Here is a 20,633-nt window from a genome sequence, read left to right on the forward strand (position 1 = left end):
TGACATTGTGACTAATAGTAGTTTCCAATTTGTAACATTGAACAAATTAACTATTGGCCTCACGTACCAGCTTCGCGGGCCGTAGGTTGGGCAACACTGCCCTAAAAAAATTCTTAAACGGTGCGTATATCTTCTTAATGTAATAAAACTTTATCAGATTTCTACGAAAACCGTGTAACCCATTTATATTATAAATACCGAATACTTCGTGTTTTTAAAGATGACATTGTTTTTTTTCTTCCCAGTATGTCACGCCATGTTAGAAGACCAGGGTATCGACGTTTGTCCTAGCCCTGGGGGTAGCAGTGCCAGTGGAACATCTTCCAGACACAGCATGTCAAGTGTTGATAGTGGACGAGCTTCTGGATCAGATAAGGTGAGCAAGCTGTTGAAATCTATTTTCTCTTCCAATTTTTTTTTTTTTTTTTTTTTTTTGGAATTCTTCCTCCTAATTATTCTATTTTTCTCATATTTTATGCAATCCTAAATAATTTCCAAGAGCTTTTTGTTAAGTAAAATGAAATATATCTATCTTTATAAAACACGTTGGAAAAGTTCTTGATTGTTTCCTTTTGTTTTGTAGGTAGGGTCTCAGAAATCGCACTCGAAGCACATTTTGGTGGAGACAGTGCATCGTCATAGTTACCATAGTTCCACATCAAGTGTCTCTAGTGATGACCTTCAAATTATGGGTAGCAATGTGGCCGAGATGATTTTGCATGGCCTACCGGTAAGTTTTCTATTTTTCTTCTTCTTTTGGAGGAGGGGAGGGGGGAGGATGTGAGTTTGAACAAGCTAGTCTGCTCTACTTACAAGAGAGAGAGAGAGAGAAAAAACCTCTTGATAAATTTAAAAAAAAAGCCGATATTGGTACTGGTTTCATCCTTACATCAAAATCAATGCATCAAATTCTCAAAAAGCTAGTTTAATTTGATCTCATGCATAAACTGTATGTATAAGTCTAAATGTTCATGACATCAGAGATTTGCTAGATAGTGTCAAAGAACTGATAATTATAAAGAGATGAAACCGATGAGTTATTTATCTAATGAAATATTCCTTCCATGATTGAAAGACATCTTGAAATTAAGAATTCAAACTTGAAACTTGCACTAAATAGAGCGTTTTTTTTGCCAGGGTCGCTCTATACCAAATCTATACGATAACGTTTCATGCTTTGGTGCCAATTTAATTTTTGACTTCAAGGAAGGAAATGAGAATGCTATCTTATTTTAACCATATTTAGCGGGAAAGCCTGAATTAAAACTGACAAAAAGTGTAAATTTTTCTGTTCCTTTTTAGCACCAAAAGGTGGCTGAGATTTGTCCAAAATTTTAAACACAAATTTAAAGTATTGAGGATCAGATAGATGTTGATATTATCTGAAATTGCTTTGTGTCTTGCTCTTTTATTGATGATCTTGAATTTTTAATTGCCAAGTTATAAAGAAATCACTAAGCTTTTCTATATTTTCGGACTTAAATATAGTTATTGTGTATTTATAAGCAAATTTTTTGTAGCATTTTCGTAAATAGAGGAAAAATTAAAATGCCGAAAGATGAATATCTAACAAGGTGGTCTTGAATCTTATGAAGAATAATCTGAAAATCTTTCCATCTTCTAAGGGGCTGTTCACAAATGATGTCACACTTTTTTTTCTACATTTTTAACGTTCCTCCCGCTTTTTGTTACAGACTGCCACAATTTCGATTACCCCCCCCCCTCTGCCCCTCGAAGCGTGGAATCATTTATGTACAACCCTTAAACACGATTTTTAGTCAATATTTTAAAGAATATTTACAGCGGTTAATCGTTTTAAATTGTTTTTGACTTTTCAAAAATATAACATGACATTTTTAACCAGTTGAAAAAAAAAAAAATCCACGCGTTATAATTCACATGGTTTTGTACCCAATGTAACATTTTCTCTCGCAAAATATTTTGCATACTTTAAACTTTGAGCCCAGATCTTTTTTACTTTGTATTTCCTCGAGAGCTTTTTTTTTTCTTTGTAACTTCTTTAACCTACGAGCACGCTCTTTTTGCCTACGTGATTTCAGTCACTAGATCCGTTTTATGTTTTTGCGAAAAATATTCGTCAAAGAGACCGTTGCGCACGAGACGCCATTGGGTCAAGTGGTTGGCACTTCAAAAAGCATTTCAAAAGATTTAAACTCGTCTGCGCACGCTCCAATGACATTATATTTAGCAAGCTTCGTGGTTCGGTTCTCCCTCCTCCGCAATCGAATCGGTCGTCCTTCATTTGAATAATAGTGAAGTTTTCGATTTTTTTGTTCGCATTTTTACTCCGACGAATTTAGAAAATATATGTGCATCTTTTTGTAGAAAAGCTTTTCGTATTTTGTTGTTTTTCTCTAAGGAAAAGCAATCTAATTGTGTTTAAAATAAGGAAACAGCTACTGTATTATTTTCTTTCGCCTTGCGTGATTGGTCATCGCGATGATGTGATAAAAATTCTAACGAATTACTTTATTTATACAACAGGGGTGCCCCACCTGGGGGGGGGGGGATCATGGCGTAGACTGCGCCATTGAAATTTTCAGGGTATTTTTCTCATTTCTGGGGGGGGGGGACTCGTGATTTTGGGGAGTCTTTACCATCTTTAAGGAGTGCGCCCTTGCTCTTAGGGGGGGGGGGGGTACCTCTGTATATAATGAGTGAATGTGCTCCGGGAAAAAAATCCGAACTTCCGGATCTTTGTGCGATTTGCGATCCTAAAGTTTAAGGTTATGCACAATCTTTCGTGAATCAAGCCTCAATTTTGAATTTATGCCAGTAGTTTGGAGTCTTTTTTGCAAATTAGCTTGATTTTTGTGAATTTTCGGGATAAAAAGGGAAGCTAGTCGTAAGGCACTTAATGTTTTCTTCTCTAGGAAAGGGAAGGGGAAACAAAAGGAAAATGAGTTATCCAATATACAGTAACCCTCTATAACACAGTACATGTACAACACGGTTTCGATACTACGCGGTACCAAATTTGCGATTATTATAACACGGTTTTGATGTTACACGGTAAGAAACTTGAAATTTAATATACTTCATGGTTTTGATATAGCACAAAAGTTATGTTTAAAAAAGAAGGAATTTCATTTTTGTTTAGTACATTCTGTTAATGTTTATAATAACTCTAATTCTTTTTTTACTTTTTTTTTATTTATGAAACTGGATTTTGATGTAACACGGTACAAGTCTCGGTCTAAGTCTCGTATAACACGGTTTCGATACAACACGAAACACAGTTTCGATACAACAAGATACATATCGACATGATTTTCACTATGTACTTGATTAATTAGTATAAAAAATAAGTTAAAAAGTTATTTTTTTAAGTCTCGTATAACATGGTTTCGATACTACATGTAACAAACTAACCTTGTTATACGAGAGACGTCTGTATAAAATTAATTTGACAGCTCTCAGGATTTTTGAACTCTGGTTACATTCGCTCTTGTTTATATAATTACGCTTTGTTTTAAGGTAGCTTTTACTTTCTTTGTTTATTTTCGAATCACTTTGAATGGTTGTTTCGTTTAATAATAAATGTCTTCATATATCATATACACTGAAGTGACAAAAGTCATGGGATACGTCTTAATATCGTGTAGGTCCTCCTTTCGCCCGGCGAAGTGCAGCAACTCGACGTGGCATGGACTCAACAAGTTGTTGGAAGTCTTCTGCAGGAATATTGAGCCATGCTGTCTCTATAGACGTCCATAATTGAGAAAGTGTTGATGGTGCAGGATTTTGGGCACGAACAGACCTCTCGATGATGTCCCATAAATGCTCGATGGGATTCATGTCGGGCGATCTAGGTGGCCAGATCATTCGCTGGAATTGTCCAGAATGTTCTTCAAACCAATCGCGAACAGTTGTGGACCGGTGACATGGTGCATTGTCATCCATAAAAATCCCATCGTTGTTGGGGTACATGAAGTCCATGAATGGCTGCAAGTGATCTCCAAGTAGCTGAACATAAGCATTTCCAGTCACTGTTTGGTTCAGTCGCACCAGAGGACCAAGTCCATGCGATGTAAAAACAGCCCACACCATTATGCTGCCACCACCAGCTTGAACACTGCCTTGTTGACAATTTGGGTCCATGGCTTCGTGGGGTCTGCGCCACACTCGAACCCTACCATCAGATCTTAGCAACTGAAATCGTGACTCATCGGACCAATCTACGGTTTTCCATTCATCTAGGGACCAACCGATATGCTCACTTGACCACGAGAGTCGCTGAAAGCGATGTCGTGCTGTCAGTAAAGGCACTCGAGTCGGTCTTCTGCTGGCATAGCCCAAGGAAGACAAATTTCGCCGCACAGTCCTACCAGACACGTCCCTCGTACGTCCCACATTGATTTCTGCGGTTATTTGGCGCAGTGTTGCTTGTCTGTTAGCATTCACAACTCTACGCAGACGTCGCAGTGCACGCGGTCGACCACTGCGCTGTCCATGGTGGGATGTTATGCCTGAAATTTGATACTCTCGGCACATGCGTCTAGCTCCAACTAACATTCCGCGTTCAAAATCTGTTTATTCCCGTCGTGCGGTCATAATCACGTCAAAATCTCTTCACATGAACAACTTGAACACAAATGAAAGCAGCAGCAGCACGTAATTTGTTGCGGGCGTGCAGAGCAAAAGCCCCTTTACCCGAAGTACAATAATCATTGCTCATCAGACAGCGTAGGAGTTGCTAGATGACCATCGGCGTCTCCGCGAAGCGGAGCTGAAAAAGAGAGAAGGGAGCACAGGGCGGCACCCAGGAAGAGAGAAAGGGGGGGGGGCTAAGAGAAGGGGGAGGAAAGGGTGTGAGCTAGCTCACGGGAGGCTGGAGCCGAGTTCTTTCAAGCTGGCGATGAAACCCTCTAAAAGGCCCTTCATCCTAGTATGGTAGTCCGTCTTGTAGGTTTCGGGAGCGCTGGTCCTTTGTCTGGTGTCGGTGATCAGGAGCCTTGAGGATTGGGGCGCAGGTGTCCGGATCTTGGGTCTACGGGGGCAGTTCCAGTCAGAGGCTGAGTGATTCCCATCGCAGTTTATGCATCGGAGATTTTCTTTTTGGATGCACTCCCTTGAGTCGTGTGCAGCAGCGCAGAATCTGCAGGCAGGTGTTTTCCTACATCCATGTGCCGAATGGGCGAATCCTTGACAGTTATAACACTGCGTGATGTCGTTTTCTTTTTTCTTTAGTTTCTCCATGCGGATCCTGAAATGTCCGATAGTCCGGACTAAAGAAAGTCCTTCGTTTTCTTGTGTGGCGGGGGCGATGACCAGGTAGAGGGGGAGTGGCGATTTATCCTTCCTAGTGAACTGGATGACTTTTTCAATAGTAAATCCTTGGTCGTCTAATTCCCTGATAATTTCCTCGGTAGTAAAGTCCTCAGGGAGGCCTCTGATGACTTTCTTTATGGGTATTTCCTCTATGGGTCTTCTTGTCCAGTACTCGACCTTGTTGGTTTCTACGAATTTCTTCACAAGGGCAAAGTCTTGTTGGGTCTCAGGCTGAATTCGGATTTCCTTTCCTCTGATGGAAGCAAATGAAAGCTCTGCGAAAGCACTGCGCATTTATACCTGTTCTACGCGATGCTACTGCCATCTGTATATTTGCGTATTGCTGTCCCATGAATTTTGTCACTTCAGTGTAACTTGTACAAAATGCTCTTTAAAAAACATGTTTAAAAAGAAGAAAAAAAAAAAGTAAAATAGCTATATTGATTTCAAATTCTGGCTGAATCATGGTCAATCTGGTTTCATAAGGCATGAAAATAAACAGCAATCTTTAGCGCCTCTTAAGCGTATCTCACGCATTGAAACTGGAAAAACGCCTCAAAAATTAAGCGTGTTTTCACGCTGTGTAATTTTTAAAATAATAATAATAATAATAATAACAGTAATAGAGAGAGAGAGAGAGAAAGGAATTTGAAAATTTTAAAACGTTTTATATAAATATTTTATTTTTTAATTCAAAATGTCTAAATGCTAAAACGCAAACTAGTATTTATCTCATCTTCTGCTGCCATCTTCTACTTCGTTCTATGGGAGGTGAGAATGCAAGTTGTTAAAGAAAATAACTTTTCATTTAAGTAGTTTCAGTTTGTTGTCTCATTCTTTTTCTGTTTAAATGTTTAAAAATCAGTTATTTAAAGTTCCTCTTTGGTGTTCATTTTCAAGTTATAAATATATAGTTCACGCAACCATTCTTGATCGAAAAGTCAAAATGAAAAACTTCCAGTGTCAAAGAATCTAAAAAAACTTAATCACTTTATAACTCCTCTAAATGTTTTGGGAAAGTCAAATGGACATTATAATGACGTCAGATTTATCAAATACTTTCAATTTTTCATCAATGTTGCAAATAATTCAGATTCAAATTGGCGTTTTATAAACGTCTCAAAGTTTTTGAAGGTGATATTTAGATAATTTAAAATTAAATATGAATAGGGGAAACCTGAAAAAAAACAGAGTTTTGTTGCCTCCTCTCTGGACATATATCCACAGATGCACATTAATGTTTCTCAAAACTTTTTCAAGCACTCTAGCCTACATTAAAAAAAAAAAAAAACACGTTTCACTTTACACACTTTTGCTGCGTCGCTAGTTTTTACAGTCAAAAAATCATTCTGTTGTTTCATCAATAAGTTTTCTGCATTAAAAGCTAAGTTTTCTTTTTAATCTTATTAGAGATTTGTTTTTTAAGAAGGGGCAGTTGAGAGTAATGAAACGGTGGGAGGAGTGGGACAGTTGCTTTCCCGCTGAAATAAAATGTAAAAGAAAAAAAATAATCGTATGCCCCAATAAATATAGAAGCTTTAGACTTTTGCTTAATTCTGATCTGCTGCATCAACTGAACTAAGCTAGAAGCTGTTTTTTTACATTTTTCTTTTCGGCATAAATTTAGCTGTCTTATTTCTCTCGCTGTCCCAGTCCTCCTGATTCTTTCTTAACCCCTTTTTGAAGAATTTACAATTGAGAGCTAAACCCACTGTAGTGATAAGTTATTTATTCGAAAATATTGCAAAAGCATTATTTTAGGAATTAATGGTTCTCTCTTCCTGATCTTGCAGTCTAAATGTCGCCATTTTTTCCTCTAACCGATTTTTCCCCCTTTATGAAATAAATGTTTTTTTCAACTCTGTCGTTCCTTTAGAAGTTAAACGAAGTAAGCATAACTTCCTTCAAAACTTAACTTCTCATCATAACATTTTAAGAATTAAATTTCCTGATTCTAGGAGGCAAATAACGGATTGATAAAGTGTTATTACTTCTCGTAATGGCGCTTTTAAGAAAAATATGGGACCATAGATTTAGGGTTATGAAACTAAAACTTTACGTAACATAAATTTTGTTAAAGATGTTTTATTTAAAATCGGAATAATGGTATTAACCCTTTTTGAAAAACATGAATGCATTTTTTAAAAAAAATTTCAGTTTAAATTTAAGATGTAATTGCATCCATAACAATGACAATGAGCCAGTTTGAAAACATGTACGAACAAATGGTCTTTTGTTGTGGCTAAAAATTATTGTTATTGCTGCTCGTAATGGAGCTTTTAAGAAAAATATGGGACCATAGATTTAGACTTATGAAACTGAAATTTTAAGTAACCTAAATTTTGTTGAAGATGTTTTATTTAAAATCGGAATAATGGTATTAACCCTTTTTGAAAACATGAATGCATTTTTTTTTTATTTTTAGCTTAAATTTAAGATGTAATTGCATCCATAACAATGACAATGAGCCAGTTTGAAGACATGTATGAACAAACGGTCTTTTGTTGTGACTAAAAATTCTTGTTATTGCTCCTCGTAATGGCGCTTTTAAGAAAAAATATGGACCATAGATTTAGAGTTATGAAACTGAAACTTAACGTAACATAAATTTTGTTAAAGATGCTTTATTTAAAATAAGAATAATGGTAATAAGCATAAATTTGGAAAAATGATTGCATTTTTTTAAAATTTCAGTTTAAATTTAAGATGTAATTGCATCCATAACAATGACAATGAGCCAGTTTGAAAACATGTACGAACAAATGGTCTTTTGTTGTGGCTAAAAATTATTGTTATTGCTGCTCGTAATGGAGCTTTTAAGAAAAATATGGGACCATAGATTTAGACTTATGAAACTGAAATTTTAAGTAACCTAAATTTTGTTGAAGATGTTTTATTTAAAATCGGAATAATGGTATTAACCCTTTTTGAAAACATGAATGCATTTTTTTTTTTAAATTTTTAGCTTAAATTTAAGATGTAATTGCATCCATAACAATGACAATGAGCCAGTTTGAAGACATGTATGAACAAACGGTCTTTTGTTGTGACTAAAAATTCTTGTTATTGCTCCTCGTAATGGCGCTTTTAAGAAAAAATATGGACCATAGATTTAGAGTTATGAAACTGAAACTTAACGTAACATAAATTTTGTTAAAGATGCTTTATTTAAAATAAGAATAATGGTAATAAGCATAAATTTGGAAAAATGATTGCATTTTTTTAAAATTTCAGTTTAAATTTAAGATGTAATTGCATCCATAACAATGACAATGAGCCAGTTTGAAAACATGTACGAACAAATGGTCTTTTGTTGTGGCTAAAAATTATTGTTATTGCTGCTCGTAATGGAGCTTTTAAGAAAAATATGGGACCATAGATTTAGACTTATGAAACTGAAATTTTAAGTAACCTAAATTTTGTTGAAGATGTTTTATTTAAAATCGGAATAATGGTATTAACCCTTTTTGAAAACATGAATGCATTTTTTTTTTTTAATTTTTAGCTTAAATTTAAGATGTAATTGCATCCATAACAATGACAATGAGCCAGTTTGAAGACATGTATGAACAAACGGTCTTTTGTTGTGACTAAAAATTCTTGTTATTGCTCCTCGTAATGGCGCTTTTAAGAAAAAATATGGACCATAGATTTAGAGTTATGAAACTGAAACTTAACGTAACATAAATTTTGTTAAAGATGCTTTATTTAAAATAAGAATAATGGTAATAAGCATAAATTTGGAAAAATGATTGCATTTTTTTAAAATTTTAGTTTAAATTTAAGATGTAATTGCATCCATAACAATGACAATGAGCCAGTTTGAAGACATGTACGAACAAATGGTCTTTTGTTGTGGCTAAAAATTCTTCTTAAGAAACCTTCATTATAATCATTCCTATTTACAGTGCTATCAAATTCTTTTTTTTTCTACTACCCTCTTGAAATCGGTCTTGGAAATCTCAATATAGTTCTCATTCTCCAACTCTAGTATACTAAGAGACACCCAATCTTTGAAATCTCTTGAAATGCCAGGGAAAAAAATATCTTTTATAGAAACATTTTCTTTCTAAAACTCAAGTATACTTTCACGTGCATCAAAAGTGCTCGTGGAATTGAGCCATCCATCAAAATCTTGGCTTTAAAGGTCCGGAAAGAGTAAAAAACCCTCTCTTTGTTTTCCAGAACATCTCCACGTAATACCGCCGTCATTTCTTGCTCCGCTTCTTCGTGATTAAGGGCATTGTTTGTTTTCTTTTCTTCTTTTTTTGCTTGTTCTTTTTTCCTTTTTTTGGCTCTTCTCCCTCGCCTTCATTATGATTAGCTTTAAAGTTTTTTCATAATCCTGGTTATGTGACGCCCTGCCTATTTTGATGGTTGAAGAGAAAATAAGGATGAATCTTGATAAAAGTACGTCGGCATATCATCTCAATTTTATGTAGCAAAAGAAAAAACAGAACTTATGTGTTTTGAAATTCTGCCGTAAACATTTGCTAGTTTCAGACTTCAAATTACCTGATGAAAAAAAGTGCTTTGTGTTAAAATAGGAAATATACTTATTCAGTTTGCGAATATTTCAAATTGGTTTAAAGAATTAAAATGCCTTTTTGTTGCTTATAAAGGGTGTTTTTTTTAGAGGTATAGAACTTTAAGTCGGGAACACTGTTTGGTCTGTGGGCCATTTTGATAGTTGTCACTTGTTTTGTGTTTAGTTTGGTTTGCCATTTCATCATGGACGGACCGACTACGGGACGGTGCAACACGCTACACAGCGCGTGTCACAATAGGGAAGTTGCAACCTATTAAATGTTCATATTTTGGCTATTGCATATTGTTAATTGAACCTCAAAACTAAAAAATTCACCATCGCCGAATTTTAAAACACCGTGGTTGATTTTTAATGAATTTTTAAAAATCCACGCGCAAAAGTGCGCTCTTCTGAAACGTCACGAGCCTACGTCACAGGGCGCGAATGGGCAGCCTTCCGCCGAAGATCCCTTGTTTTCGCTAGGAACATTTTGAGCGCGCTGATATTTTTATTTTTCAGAAATTCAATAATCCTTTTGAACACACTATGGAGGCCGGATTCGTTAAAGCACAATCTAAATAATCTTCCTCAAATAATATCAATGGTGAAATTCGAATATTTCTGAGAGGATGAGAGGTTTAATGTTCCAGAAACGCGAGGAGATAAGCCTTTTACGTTTCATCTTCGAAGTCGAATGCACGTTCTTCGATTTCTCCCATGACATGGGAACCGGTTCGCTAGCGTTTCTCTCCTATCGGACGTCACTTCCTATGCCATCTGACGTCACAGGCGCTTGAACTTTAAAAATTAATTTAAAAAAAACTACTTATCGTATCGCAAAAATTTTTTCACCTATGATGTTCATACATGTTACTCTATCATATAAAAATAAAATTGAAAAATCGAAAACTTCCCTATTGATTTATTGAAAGAAATTTTCGGTGAACGAATAACTTCGCTTAATGGACCCGTGAATTGGCCTGCGAGATCATGCGGTTTAACTACGCTGGTCTATTTTTTGTGGGACTATGTGAAGTCTCGGGTCTACACCGATAAGCCACAGACGATTGACGCCTTAGACAAGAACATTCGCCACATATCACTCACATACGGCCCCCATTGCTGCAAAAAGTGATAGAAAATTGGACTTCCCGATTAGACTTTCTCCAAACCAGCCGAAGTGGCCATATACCAGATATCACATTTAAATGAAAATGGCAAAGAATCATCTTTCGAATAAAGCCAAATTCATAGCGATTTATATCATTTAACGGTATTTTATTTGAACCTAAAGTTCTATACGTCTGAAAAAAACCACCCTTTACATCATTTTCCCATTCCTGTCTATTCTTGACATTTTTTGCTGATGCCCCCCATCCCCAAGAGCGATGATGCACTCCCTCAAATGCAATGGAGCCCCCTTCCCCCCAAACGAGAAGATTGTTTTAAAGACCAAAACCCCCCTAAAAATTTCAATGTGTGTCTGTGCCATGTCCCTCTTTTTTTTTTTTTTTTGGCAGCCCTGGCTGCAGGAAATGATTCTCCCTCCATTTACTAATACCTGCTCTAAGGTAGCCTGATAGGATGCAAACGGAGTTGCATTCTCGCGGGATGCGCTTTTGCCCGTTTACTTCAAGTTCCACACTTTCAGTGGCTGTCGCTACGGAGTTATGCATCTAATTATACTACATCTATGTTTAAAACTCGTAAGTCAGCGGAAGAATGTTGAATTGCTTTTCAATTAATATCTCTGATAATTAAGGTCGCACGAAGATGGGCTGAGCAGAATGGGTTCCGCGAAAAATTAGAAATTATTTGATCTATCGTTTGTCTCCTATCTTCCAGCTGTTCTTCAGGACATGATGTGAGAAACAGACAAACGCACGACACACTGATGCGCACAGATTTTAATAGAATATACGGTAGATACTAGTTCATCTTTTGTACTTCAATGAGATTTCCTTTATAAATGCTATATAGTGCACGTTCAGAGATTGAAGAAACAGTCCTTTCATGAGTAAACAATTCGAAACATAAAATCAAAAGTTACCGAATGTTCTTATTTTTTCTCAAATCAACAATATTAAAGTCAAAAAGCTGAGAGTGGAATACAAATTAGGAGAAGTTTATTTATTCAATATTTTTTAACTTGCTCTTAGGAAACTGTATTTTTTGTCTTTTAGGCAATACGAAGAACAAACATTAAAGCTTAAATTTAATTCGATTTTTGGTTTTTAAGTGTCTTATCTGTTAAAGTAAGCTTCAATATATTTTCATTAAAGCAGACAATATTTTATTTATAGTTTAAATTTTTAAAATGAAATATTTTAAACTTGGAATATTAGAAATCTAATATTGTTACAAATCCTGTAAATAGTAATTATTGTAGTAACGTAACCTGTAAATAATTTCCCGTAATGAATATACAACCCCTTTTCATTCCGCTAAAGTATACGTCCCCTTATTTCCTTTTTGTTCATTGATAAAAATTTGATAACGGTCTACGTTTTTCCAGAAGCGTGTGGAATATTTGAGAGATTTCTTTCGGTGTATATAAGCCGTTAGCGATGGATAAACAGTTTAGTTTCGATTGATATTTCGAACTGAGAGCATTTTGCTCTGTTTATAGCGAGGCATTTCGCTGTGTTGTTTTCGTATTTGGAAATAAATACGTGTGTAAACGTTGAGTTTACGGTGTTGTGTGATAATTGCTTAATTGCTGATGAATAATTTAGCAGTTGTTGAAGATCTTTCCTGTACATAGTGTAAATAAATTTCCTGTGTTTTTATCAAGAACTGTGTCTTCATTTCAAGAAAGTGGAAGCCGCACCGAATCCGTTACAATTTGGCGCCCAACGTGGGGCTACTTCAGGACTTTCTTGGAGTAAGTGTGACTTTGGACATTTTTTCATAAAAACTTTTTGAATTTGGACTTTAATTTTATGGTGATTACTCGCGCAATGGATGAACAATTAAAACAACTTCTTGATGCAATCAACTCTGTTAAAAATGATATGGCGGCTAATCAAGAACAATTAAAAAATGATATGGCGGCTAATCAAGAACAATTAAAAAGTGATCTGACTGCAAGTATGTTGGCAAATCAAGACCAGTTAAAAAGCGATTTAACGGTGCTGAAAAAGGACTTAACGTCTAACCAAGAAGAAATTAAAAACGACCTTGTTTCGGTAAAGACTGTGATGGAAAATAAATTTAACGACATAGAGCATCGAGTTGATGCTATTGAAGAAAAATTTGATACCGTTGAAAGCCGATTCAATGCTGTAGAAAATAAATTTGAAGAAGAAGATAGAAGATTTCATCTACTTAAAGAAGAGATCGTTAAGGACGTGGAAAGGAGATTGGCGACCGCGGGAGGCAGCTCTGTACAGTTTGGCGCTCCCACATCGGTTGCTCGACCGTCCATTAAACTTGCCACATTTGATGGGAAAACTTCGTGGCAGGTTTACAAAACTCAATTCATGATAGTGGCGGAAGCGAACGGATGGGACTCTGCTACCAAGGCCTGTCATCTTGCAGCATCCCTGAGAGGTGACGCAGCGGACATTCTCCAGACCCTTCCGGACAGCCAGCGTCTGGATTTCGCCGCCCTCACAGCTGCGTTGGAGCTTCGCTTCGGTGAGAAGTGCCAGAAAGATTTCAGCCGACTCCAGTTGAAGTCCCGTTACCAGAAAACCGGGGAAACCCTGCAAGAGCTAGCGGCGGACGTCGAGAGACTGTCTCATCTTGCTTTTTGCGATTGTCCTGCGGATGTTCGGGACAACCTGGCACTCGACTACTACATCGACGGGGTTCGAGATCCGGAAATCCAGAAAGCTCAACGGATAGCGGATGTCAAAGACCTGAACTCTGCTGTTGTGTATGCGATGAGATACGAGGCCGCCCAGCAAGCAACCCGTGTGGATCGCCATCCCATCCGAACTCTGGAAGCTGATGAGTCTGATTCCAGGTCGTCCCACCTCGCTGAACTCGAGAGACAACTCGGTGACTTGGCAAGACATCTGAGCAGCATAACAGTTCAAAAGAAACAGGAGCAGAAGTGCTGGAAATGCGGTAGTGAAGGACACCTGCGAAGGAGTTATCCGGCTCGCCAAGCTACGCGAGGGAAGGAAATCACCACCACCCGAGCTCTGCAGATTTCCTCTTCTAGTAGTGGCAGTGCTGGACTTTTCATTTACGCCCATGTAAATGGGAATCCTTGCAGACTGATTGTCGACACTGGAGCCAATGTGACAATCATTAGGACAGATGTGGCTCGTGAATTTGGATTGAAACTGCTGTGGACATCGCCACGCGTAAGTCTCCAGACTGTGACAGGTGACAAAATTGAGATTGACGGTAAAGTGGACTTGGAAATAGTGTTTGGGAATGCCACCTACCATCATACGGCATTCGTCGCTAATATCACGGACCCCTTCATTCTTGGATTGGACTTTTTGAAGAAATATGACTTCACTCTCGACTTCAAGACTAATGAGCTGCACTCGATGAGAGAAGACATAGCCGTTTTCCCTGCAGAAAGTGATGAAAATCCGCTCATCAAATAATAGCTCAAACAGATTTATCGATTCCCTCAAGGTCAGAATCATTAACTCTCTGGCGGTTTGACATACGAGCGGAATTTCACCTGGAAAAGGTCACCTTGGGAACATGGCTATCTGCTCGAAATGGTCAACACTTTTTATCTTGAAATTCCCTCCCCCTTTCGGAAGGAGATAAAAAGCACTTTTAATCCCTTTTGACCAGGACGTGCTGTCAAAGCTCAACCCCTTTCTTTTCAACGCGTGTCGCAGGGAAGAGTGGAACTCCTCCAGACATGCTGTCAAGGTCCGTCCCGCCCATTTCTCCCCTCAACACGTGTAGCAAACGAGTTGAATTCCTTTCAGTCAGTCGTGTTTTACTAATCACAATTTTCTGTAATATTTATGAAATAATAATCTAGATTTTAAATCTCTGGAATTGCTATCTCCTACTACTGCTCTAAATTACTATTCACATATTTTATTATTGAATGTAACTACTCATATTCAACATTTATAAAACAATATTTGGAACAAGTTATTTCAATATGAAATAGCTAAATGCATTTAGTTATGATTGTAATGTTTTGCATAACCTGAAATGATACGTAATAATAAAAAGCAATAAAGGAATTCCCTCCCCCCTTCCGCGCAACAGCAATTCGTTGTTTTTCTTTTAACGCTGGGGGAAAAAAGCACTGCAAATTTATACATCTATGCATACTTTTTACATACTATGTTTGTATATGTATATTTTTTTCTTTATTTGTGCATTTTCATGTTTCGAATCTCGCCATATTTGAGACTAAGTGATCGTAATAGCGGTATACCTAGACTTGCCTTATTTCCGAAATGTTCAACCAGGCCCGCCCCCCCCCCCCCACCGTGGGTATTTCAAAAGGCACACACCCCGGCTGGTTTTCAGAGTGTTTTAGAAGGTAGTTTATTCTCAATGCTATGGATAAATGATTACTAATTATCAGCCTAAACCAGAAAGAATAAATGATACATGACGCAAGCAGATACATTTAAACAATTTATTTTGTAAACGTTAATCTTTTGAAGTTACTTCAGCAAGAAATGAGGAATTGAATTTTGAACAATATTTACTTGTTTATTGCATTGGCTAGGACTTTTTTAGAAAGTCTTTTTTGTTTTAAATCTTTTTGTAAAATTCCTTACAAGCAAATCCGATAGTAATTTTATAGCTCATAAATTACAAATCTGTACCTCAGAGCTAAACTAACGTGATTCACATACGCTACTTTACAGGAGAGAAAAAAATATGTCATGTGAGTGCAATTTTCGAAAATATGTAAAATATCCGATATTTTCAATCAACGCAAACTAATGTCTTCAAAATAGTAAATGCATCCTCAAATCACTCTTTATTTATTATTATAATGTGCAGACTTAAAATTAAGGTTTCTTTAATTATTCATATCTAATACAGTGCAGAACCTTTTATCCGGGAACCAAAAAACCGGGAAACCAGAAAATTGGCAAATGTTTGCAGATTTTCCCGCCATTATTTAAAAATACGCATTTTCGGCAATTTTTGAAAAATTAAGTTTTTTTTTTTTTTTTTTTTGACATACCTAAAAGAATATGAACTGTTTCTTAATAAATATCATATTACTTACGTAAAACTGGGGGAAATGTTTACAAAAACGAACTTTAAAGGGACCTTTACGCGGGGCAAAATTTCCGAAATATTTTCTTGAATTAAGAAGTACACTCTTAAGTCAGAAATTTTCGTGTTTTATTCTAACTGAAAAGTAAAGAAATGAAGAAATGAATATTGTCGAATTCTAATGCAATATTTTATTGTATGGCCTTTAAAATTAAAGCCGTTTAGAGCGTCAGTGTTAGCGAAATTGCGGGAAACGCCGAAAACCAGATTCGCGAATTTTCTGGATAGTTAATTGTGGAATCTAGAAATTGTTAAACGCATGACTGTAATAATACTGCAAGAACTCATAAATCAAACTGCTATTGATATTGCAAAAAGCAATAGTTATCAATAACCACCGTAATCGCAAGCACAAAATCTTTATAAAAAATTTAAAAACAAAACGCGTTAATGAAAACAAATTTTTTCATACAGAATATCAGGAAAATCGCACATTTCCGTTCAAAAACTTGTTTCTAGCCCTTCCTTTCATTTTTTTTTTCGTTTTAAATATCGAAAAGTGGTGGTTTATTTCTTTTTCAGATTGAATGTGAGGGTCTCAGGTCTTATGAACAACTTGAATTTTTTTGGTGTTTAAATTATTCTTTCACTAGTAGTTTTTAATATTTCGACACTATTTATAAGCAATTCTGAACTGTTTTCTTCTTATTTTAATATGTATTACTATTTATTATAGTAATTTAAGTTTTATAAACAATCGGCCAACAGAGATTTTTAGCGATTCAGAAAACCGGGAAATTCAGATATCCGGGATAGCGATGGTCCCGAACTTCCCGGATAATTGGTTCTCTACTGTATTCCATTTTGCATTTTAGTCAATTTTAATACAGTTAATATAGCGTTAGCTGTTCTACTCATTTGTCTTCTGTTAGCTACTTTTACACAGTTATATGATTCAGAAAAAAACAATATGCAACAGTCAGGGGCATAGTCATAAGACATTTTCTTTTGTTCCAACCAATGGTTAACATTTAATTAGGTACTTTTAATATGCATTAAAATTGTTACATTACTAATAATTTTATGAATAAAAAAAATACATTATTTTGTTATATTAATGTGTAATAATACATCATAAAACTATAGTGCATAACTTTTTAGGTATTTTTAATAATAAATGAGCTATATTACTATGATTAATATAATTTTTATACTGAAAATACCGTAGTTGGAAAAATAAATATCGAAAATATCAAAATATCATGATATTTTCAGAACAAATATCGGATATATATTGGCGAACCCTAGCAGTAATAAACAGAAAATTCAAATTTTTGGACTTACGTCAGTCTGGCTACGAGGTACAGAAATGAAAAATTTATTATTTTAAATAATCCTTCACGGTTAATTATTTTTATATTTTTTTGGTCATCTGTAATGAAACTTATATTTTACCGAGACGTGAAGTAAACTGGCCGGGACACTGGATTTTTGAATGAAAATCGGGACTGTCTAGGATCCCGTTTGAAAATCGGAAAACAAATACTAAATCCAACATTCACTGAATTATGGCGTATTTAACAAAGCTATTATTAAAAAAACACTGACAATCACATGGGATCTAGTATGGGGCGCCTCGATGAGAGGCTCAGAAGGACAGTGTAACCTCCCCAAAAAATTCTCATTTGAAAAATGTGGAAACATTATTGCAACATTGAGATTCTTCTTTCAAATTTTAAAAATTGTTTTTAATGATGCATAATGTTGCTTCTCATTAGATGTTATGTAAGTATGATATAATATGCATGCTCATGTTTATCATTTGGAAAAAGTAGAACTTCATTCGAAAATTTGAGAATCAACCTCTCCCCCCCCCCTCTCATTTTATTTCGGAGTGCCCTTGCTAGTAGTTAAGACCTAAGTGACCGAACTAGGTATCAAATCAAAGTTATGAAAACACAATTAAAGCAAAAAATAGTAAACAACGAAATACTTTTAAATTATAGTGGTAAAAAAAAAGTCGCAGCAAAAAAGTTGTTAAAATAATTTTACGAATTTTCATCCCCGTAAAAGGTTTATTAATTAGTATGAAGCATGAATTATGATGATTTTTCTATAAAAATCAGGGTTTTATAATTATTTTTGCTTAATTTGTTCCAAGGAATTGAAAGATCATATGACTTGTATCAAGCAATCGCACAGATTAAATAGTGATTTGAGATAAATATCAGGCTTTGGGCAAATTGAGATCAATGAACATTCTGGATTTGTTGCTTAATAAAGTACAAATAGTTAAGCTCTGCTGAAGTTTTATTTTAATTATAAAACGGTTTAAACCTTTATTTATTTTTCTCTATTTATTATTATTCCTTTTTTTACATAAAAGAATAGTTATAAATTCTCACTTAACCATTTCCCCATTTCCATCTTCCTACAAAATACTGTAGATCTTAAGCAACTCCATAGAAATTTCGTTACTAAGAGTCAGGTCCCATTCTTCTGAATTTCTTCCCCCTCTGAATGAAAAAAATTCCGAGGCTCTTTATTTTTTATTGAAAAAAAAAAAGCTACAAACGATTCAATTTTTGATTTTTTTTTTTTTTTTTTTTGAAAACTATTCATTTTTATATACTTTTCCATTTTTAATAACAATAAAAAAAAATATTATTATTGTTCTTTGCTAACAACTGAAGTTTTTTTTTTTTTTTTGTATAAATGTTAACACAATAGCCGCCTGGTGTTGTGCAAAATTTTTGCTCCTACTATATATTGTTTATTTAGTTTTTTTTTACTTATACAGAATTGAAATTGTATGCTAAGAGATAAATGTTTGTTTTTCTTTGTGATTAAAATAATTATAAGCTGAAGTATTAGACAGAATCGGTGAATTTAAAATGTTTCTGATATTAATGATTGAAATTTGCGACCAAAACCCAAGGCCAATCAGTTAGAGCAAATAAATTTGAAAAAATATCCCTTTTTTTTACATTTTTTATAATGTGTTTTGAGTACAACATCTGCCTAAATGTGCGTAAAACGCGACGTAAGTGCACATAAAAGTTGAAAATTGATCTTTTACGTGTACTCTTTGGTTTTTTTACAGCATTGTGATTTTATAAATTAAAGTTCCTAAATTATATGTTAGTAGCGAATAAAGCCGTAGCTATAAATTTATTTCCAAAAGGATACTTAGTTTGTTTTCGTTCAATTTGAAATCTCACGGCTTTTATTTATTAATTTATTTGAAATGTAATTGAATGTCATTGTCGTCGATTAAATTATGTTGCATCCATTTACAGCACAATCATTAATTTAATGTAAATTTTAAGCTTAGAAGAAAGAGAAGTGGATATTTCATTCTTGGAATCAAGTTTTGCTTTTAGCAGATGGAGGTTTGCTTAGAAATCTTTGCGTTGATAAGAAGGATGCACTGAACCTTGAAACCCCAACCTGATGAAAGGGTATTGTTTGCATGTGTGAATACAGAAGGTGGGCCCCTGCGCTCTGGGGTGCCGCTCTCAGGAGAGGGGAAAGGAAACGCAGGATTCTACGCCTTGGACCGTTTGACAACGAAAATTTAGTGTCAGAAAAATACGTGTAAAACGCTAGCGACGTGATCTTGCTACGGCGTGATAAGACGTGCAAAACCGCCGGTAAGTTAATACCTGGCTCCCTTGAAGAAAGCAATAGTTTTCGATTTGGACTCATTGAATACCCTAACCTAAGCAATAGCCTAAAAGGAGTACTGGTAGCATCTACGCTTGTGGACCTTTCTAAGGATGTAATTCCTGTGAGAGTCGCCAACGTGAGTGAAAAGCCAAGGAATATCCGAAAAGGTGAATTGTTTGCAACTTGTACTCCAGTAAACTGCATCATTAGAAGAATCAATTCCCCTGAGACTGTGTCTTCTGAGTCCTTGACGTCGAAGTTAATTGGGAGTGCGCCATTATCGAAAGATCAAAGAACTGCTGCGGAACAATTGGTGGACGACTTCAAGCATCTGTTTTCATCTACATCGGAGGATGTTGGCCGTACGAATTTAACGCAGCATAGGATTTACACTGGAGAACACCCCCCTATTAAACAGCATCCAAGACGGCTACCGTTCGCTAAGAAGGAAGAGGTTGAAACCCTCCTGAAAGAGATAAAGGAGAATGATGTAATCGAACCCTCATCCAGTCCTTGGGCCTCTCCCATCGTCTTGGTCCGAAAGAAAAATGGCTCCACTAGATTTTGTGTCGATTACCGACGGCTGAATGAAATCACGAAGAAAGACAGTTACCCTCTTCCACGGATAGACGACACCTTGGACACTCTTTCCGGACACAAGTGGTTTTCGACCCTGGACTTGAAGAGCGGCTACTGGCAGGTTGAGATACACCCTGATGACCGAGAGAAGACAGCGTTTACAACTGGACAAGGCTTATGGCAGTTTAAAGTGATGCCCTTCGGCCTCTGCAATGCACCAGCTACGTTCGAGCGTCTTATGGAGACAGTGTTAAGAGGACTTTCCTACGAATCCTGTCTAGTCTACTTAGACGATATCATCATCGTGGGACGCAGTTTCGAAGAACATCTGGCAAATCTTAGGAAGGTGCTGCAAAAGCTTAAGGAAGCCAATCTGAAGTTAGGCCCGTCC

General features: G+C 35.9%; 1 protein-coding gene across 1 annotated transcript in view; it reads left to right on the plus strand.

The window, feature by feature from the left end:
• The window catches only part of LOC129226142 (caskin-2-like), a 494,018-nt gene that overhangs the window by 369,584 nt on the left and 103,801 nt on the right, over window positions 1-20,633 (plus strand). The window contains exons 14-15 of the mRNA XM_054860742.1: window positions 246-376; window positions 584-730. Coding sequence (XP_054716717.1) covers window positions 246-376; window positions 584-730 — 278 coding nt within the window. The remainder of the gene's footprint in view (window positions 1-245; window positions 377-583; window positions 731-20,633) is intronic.

This window comes from Uloborus diversus, chromosome 7 (assembly GCF_026930045.1).
Source record: "Uloborus diversus isolate 005 chromosome 7, Udiv.v.3.1, whole genome shotgun sequence".
Classification (NCBI taxonomy): Eukaryota; Metazoa; Arthropoda; class Arachnida; order Araneae; family Uloboridae; genus Uloborus; species Uloborus diversus.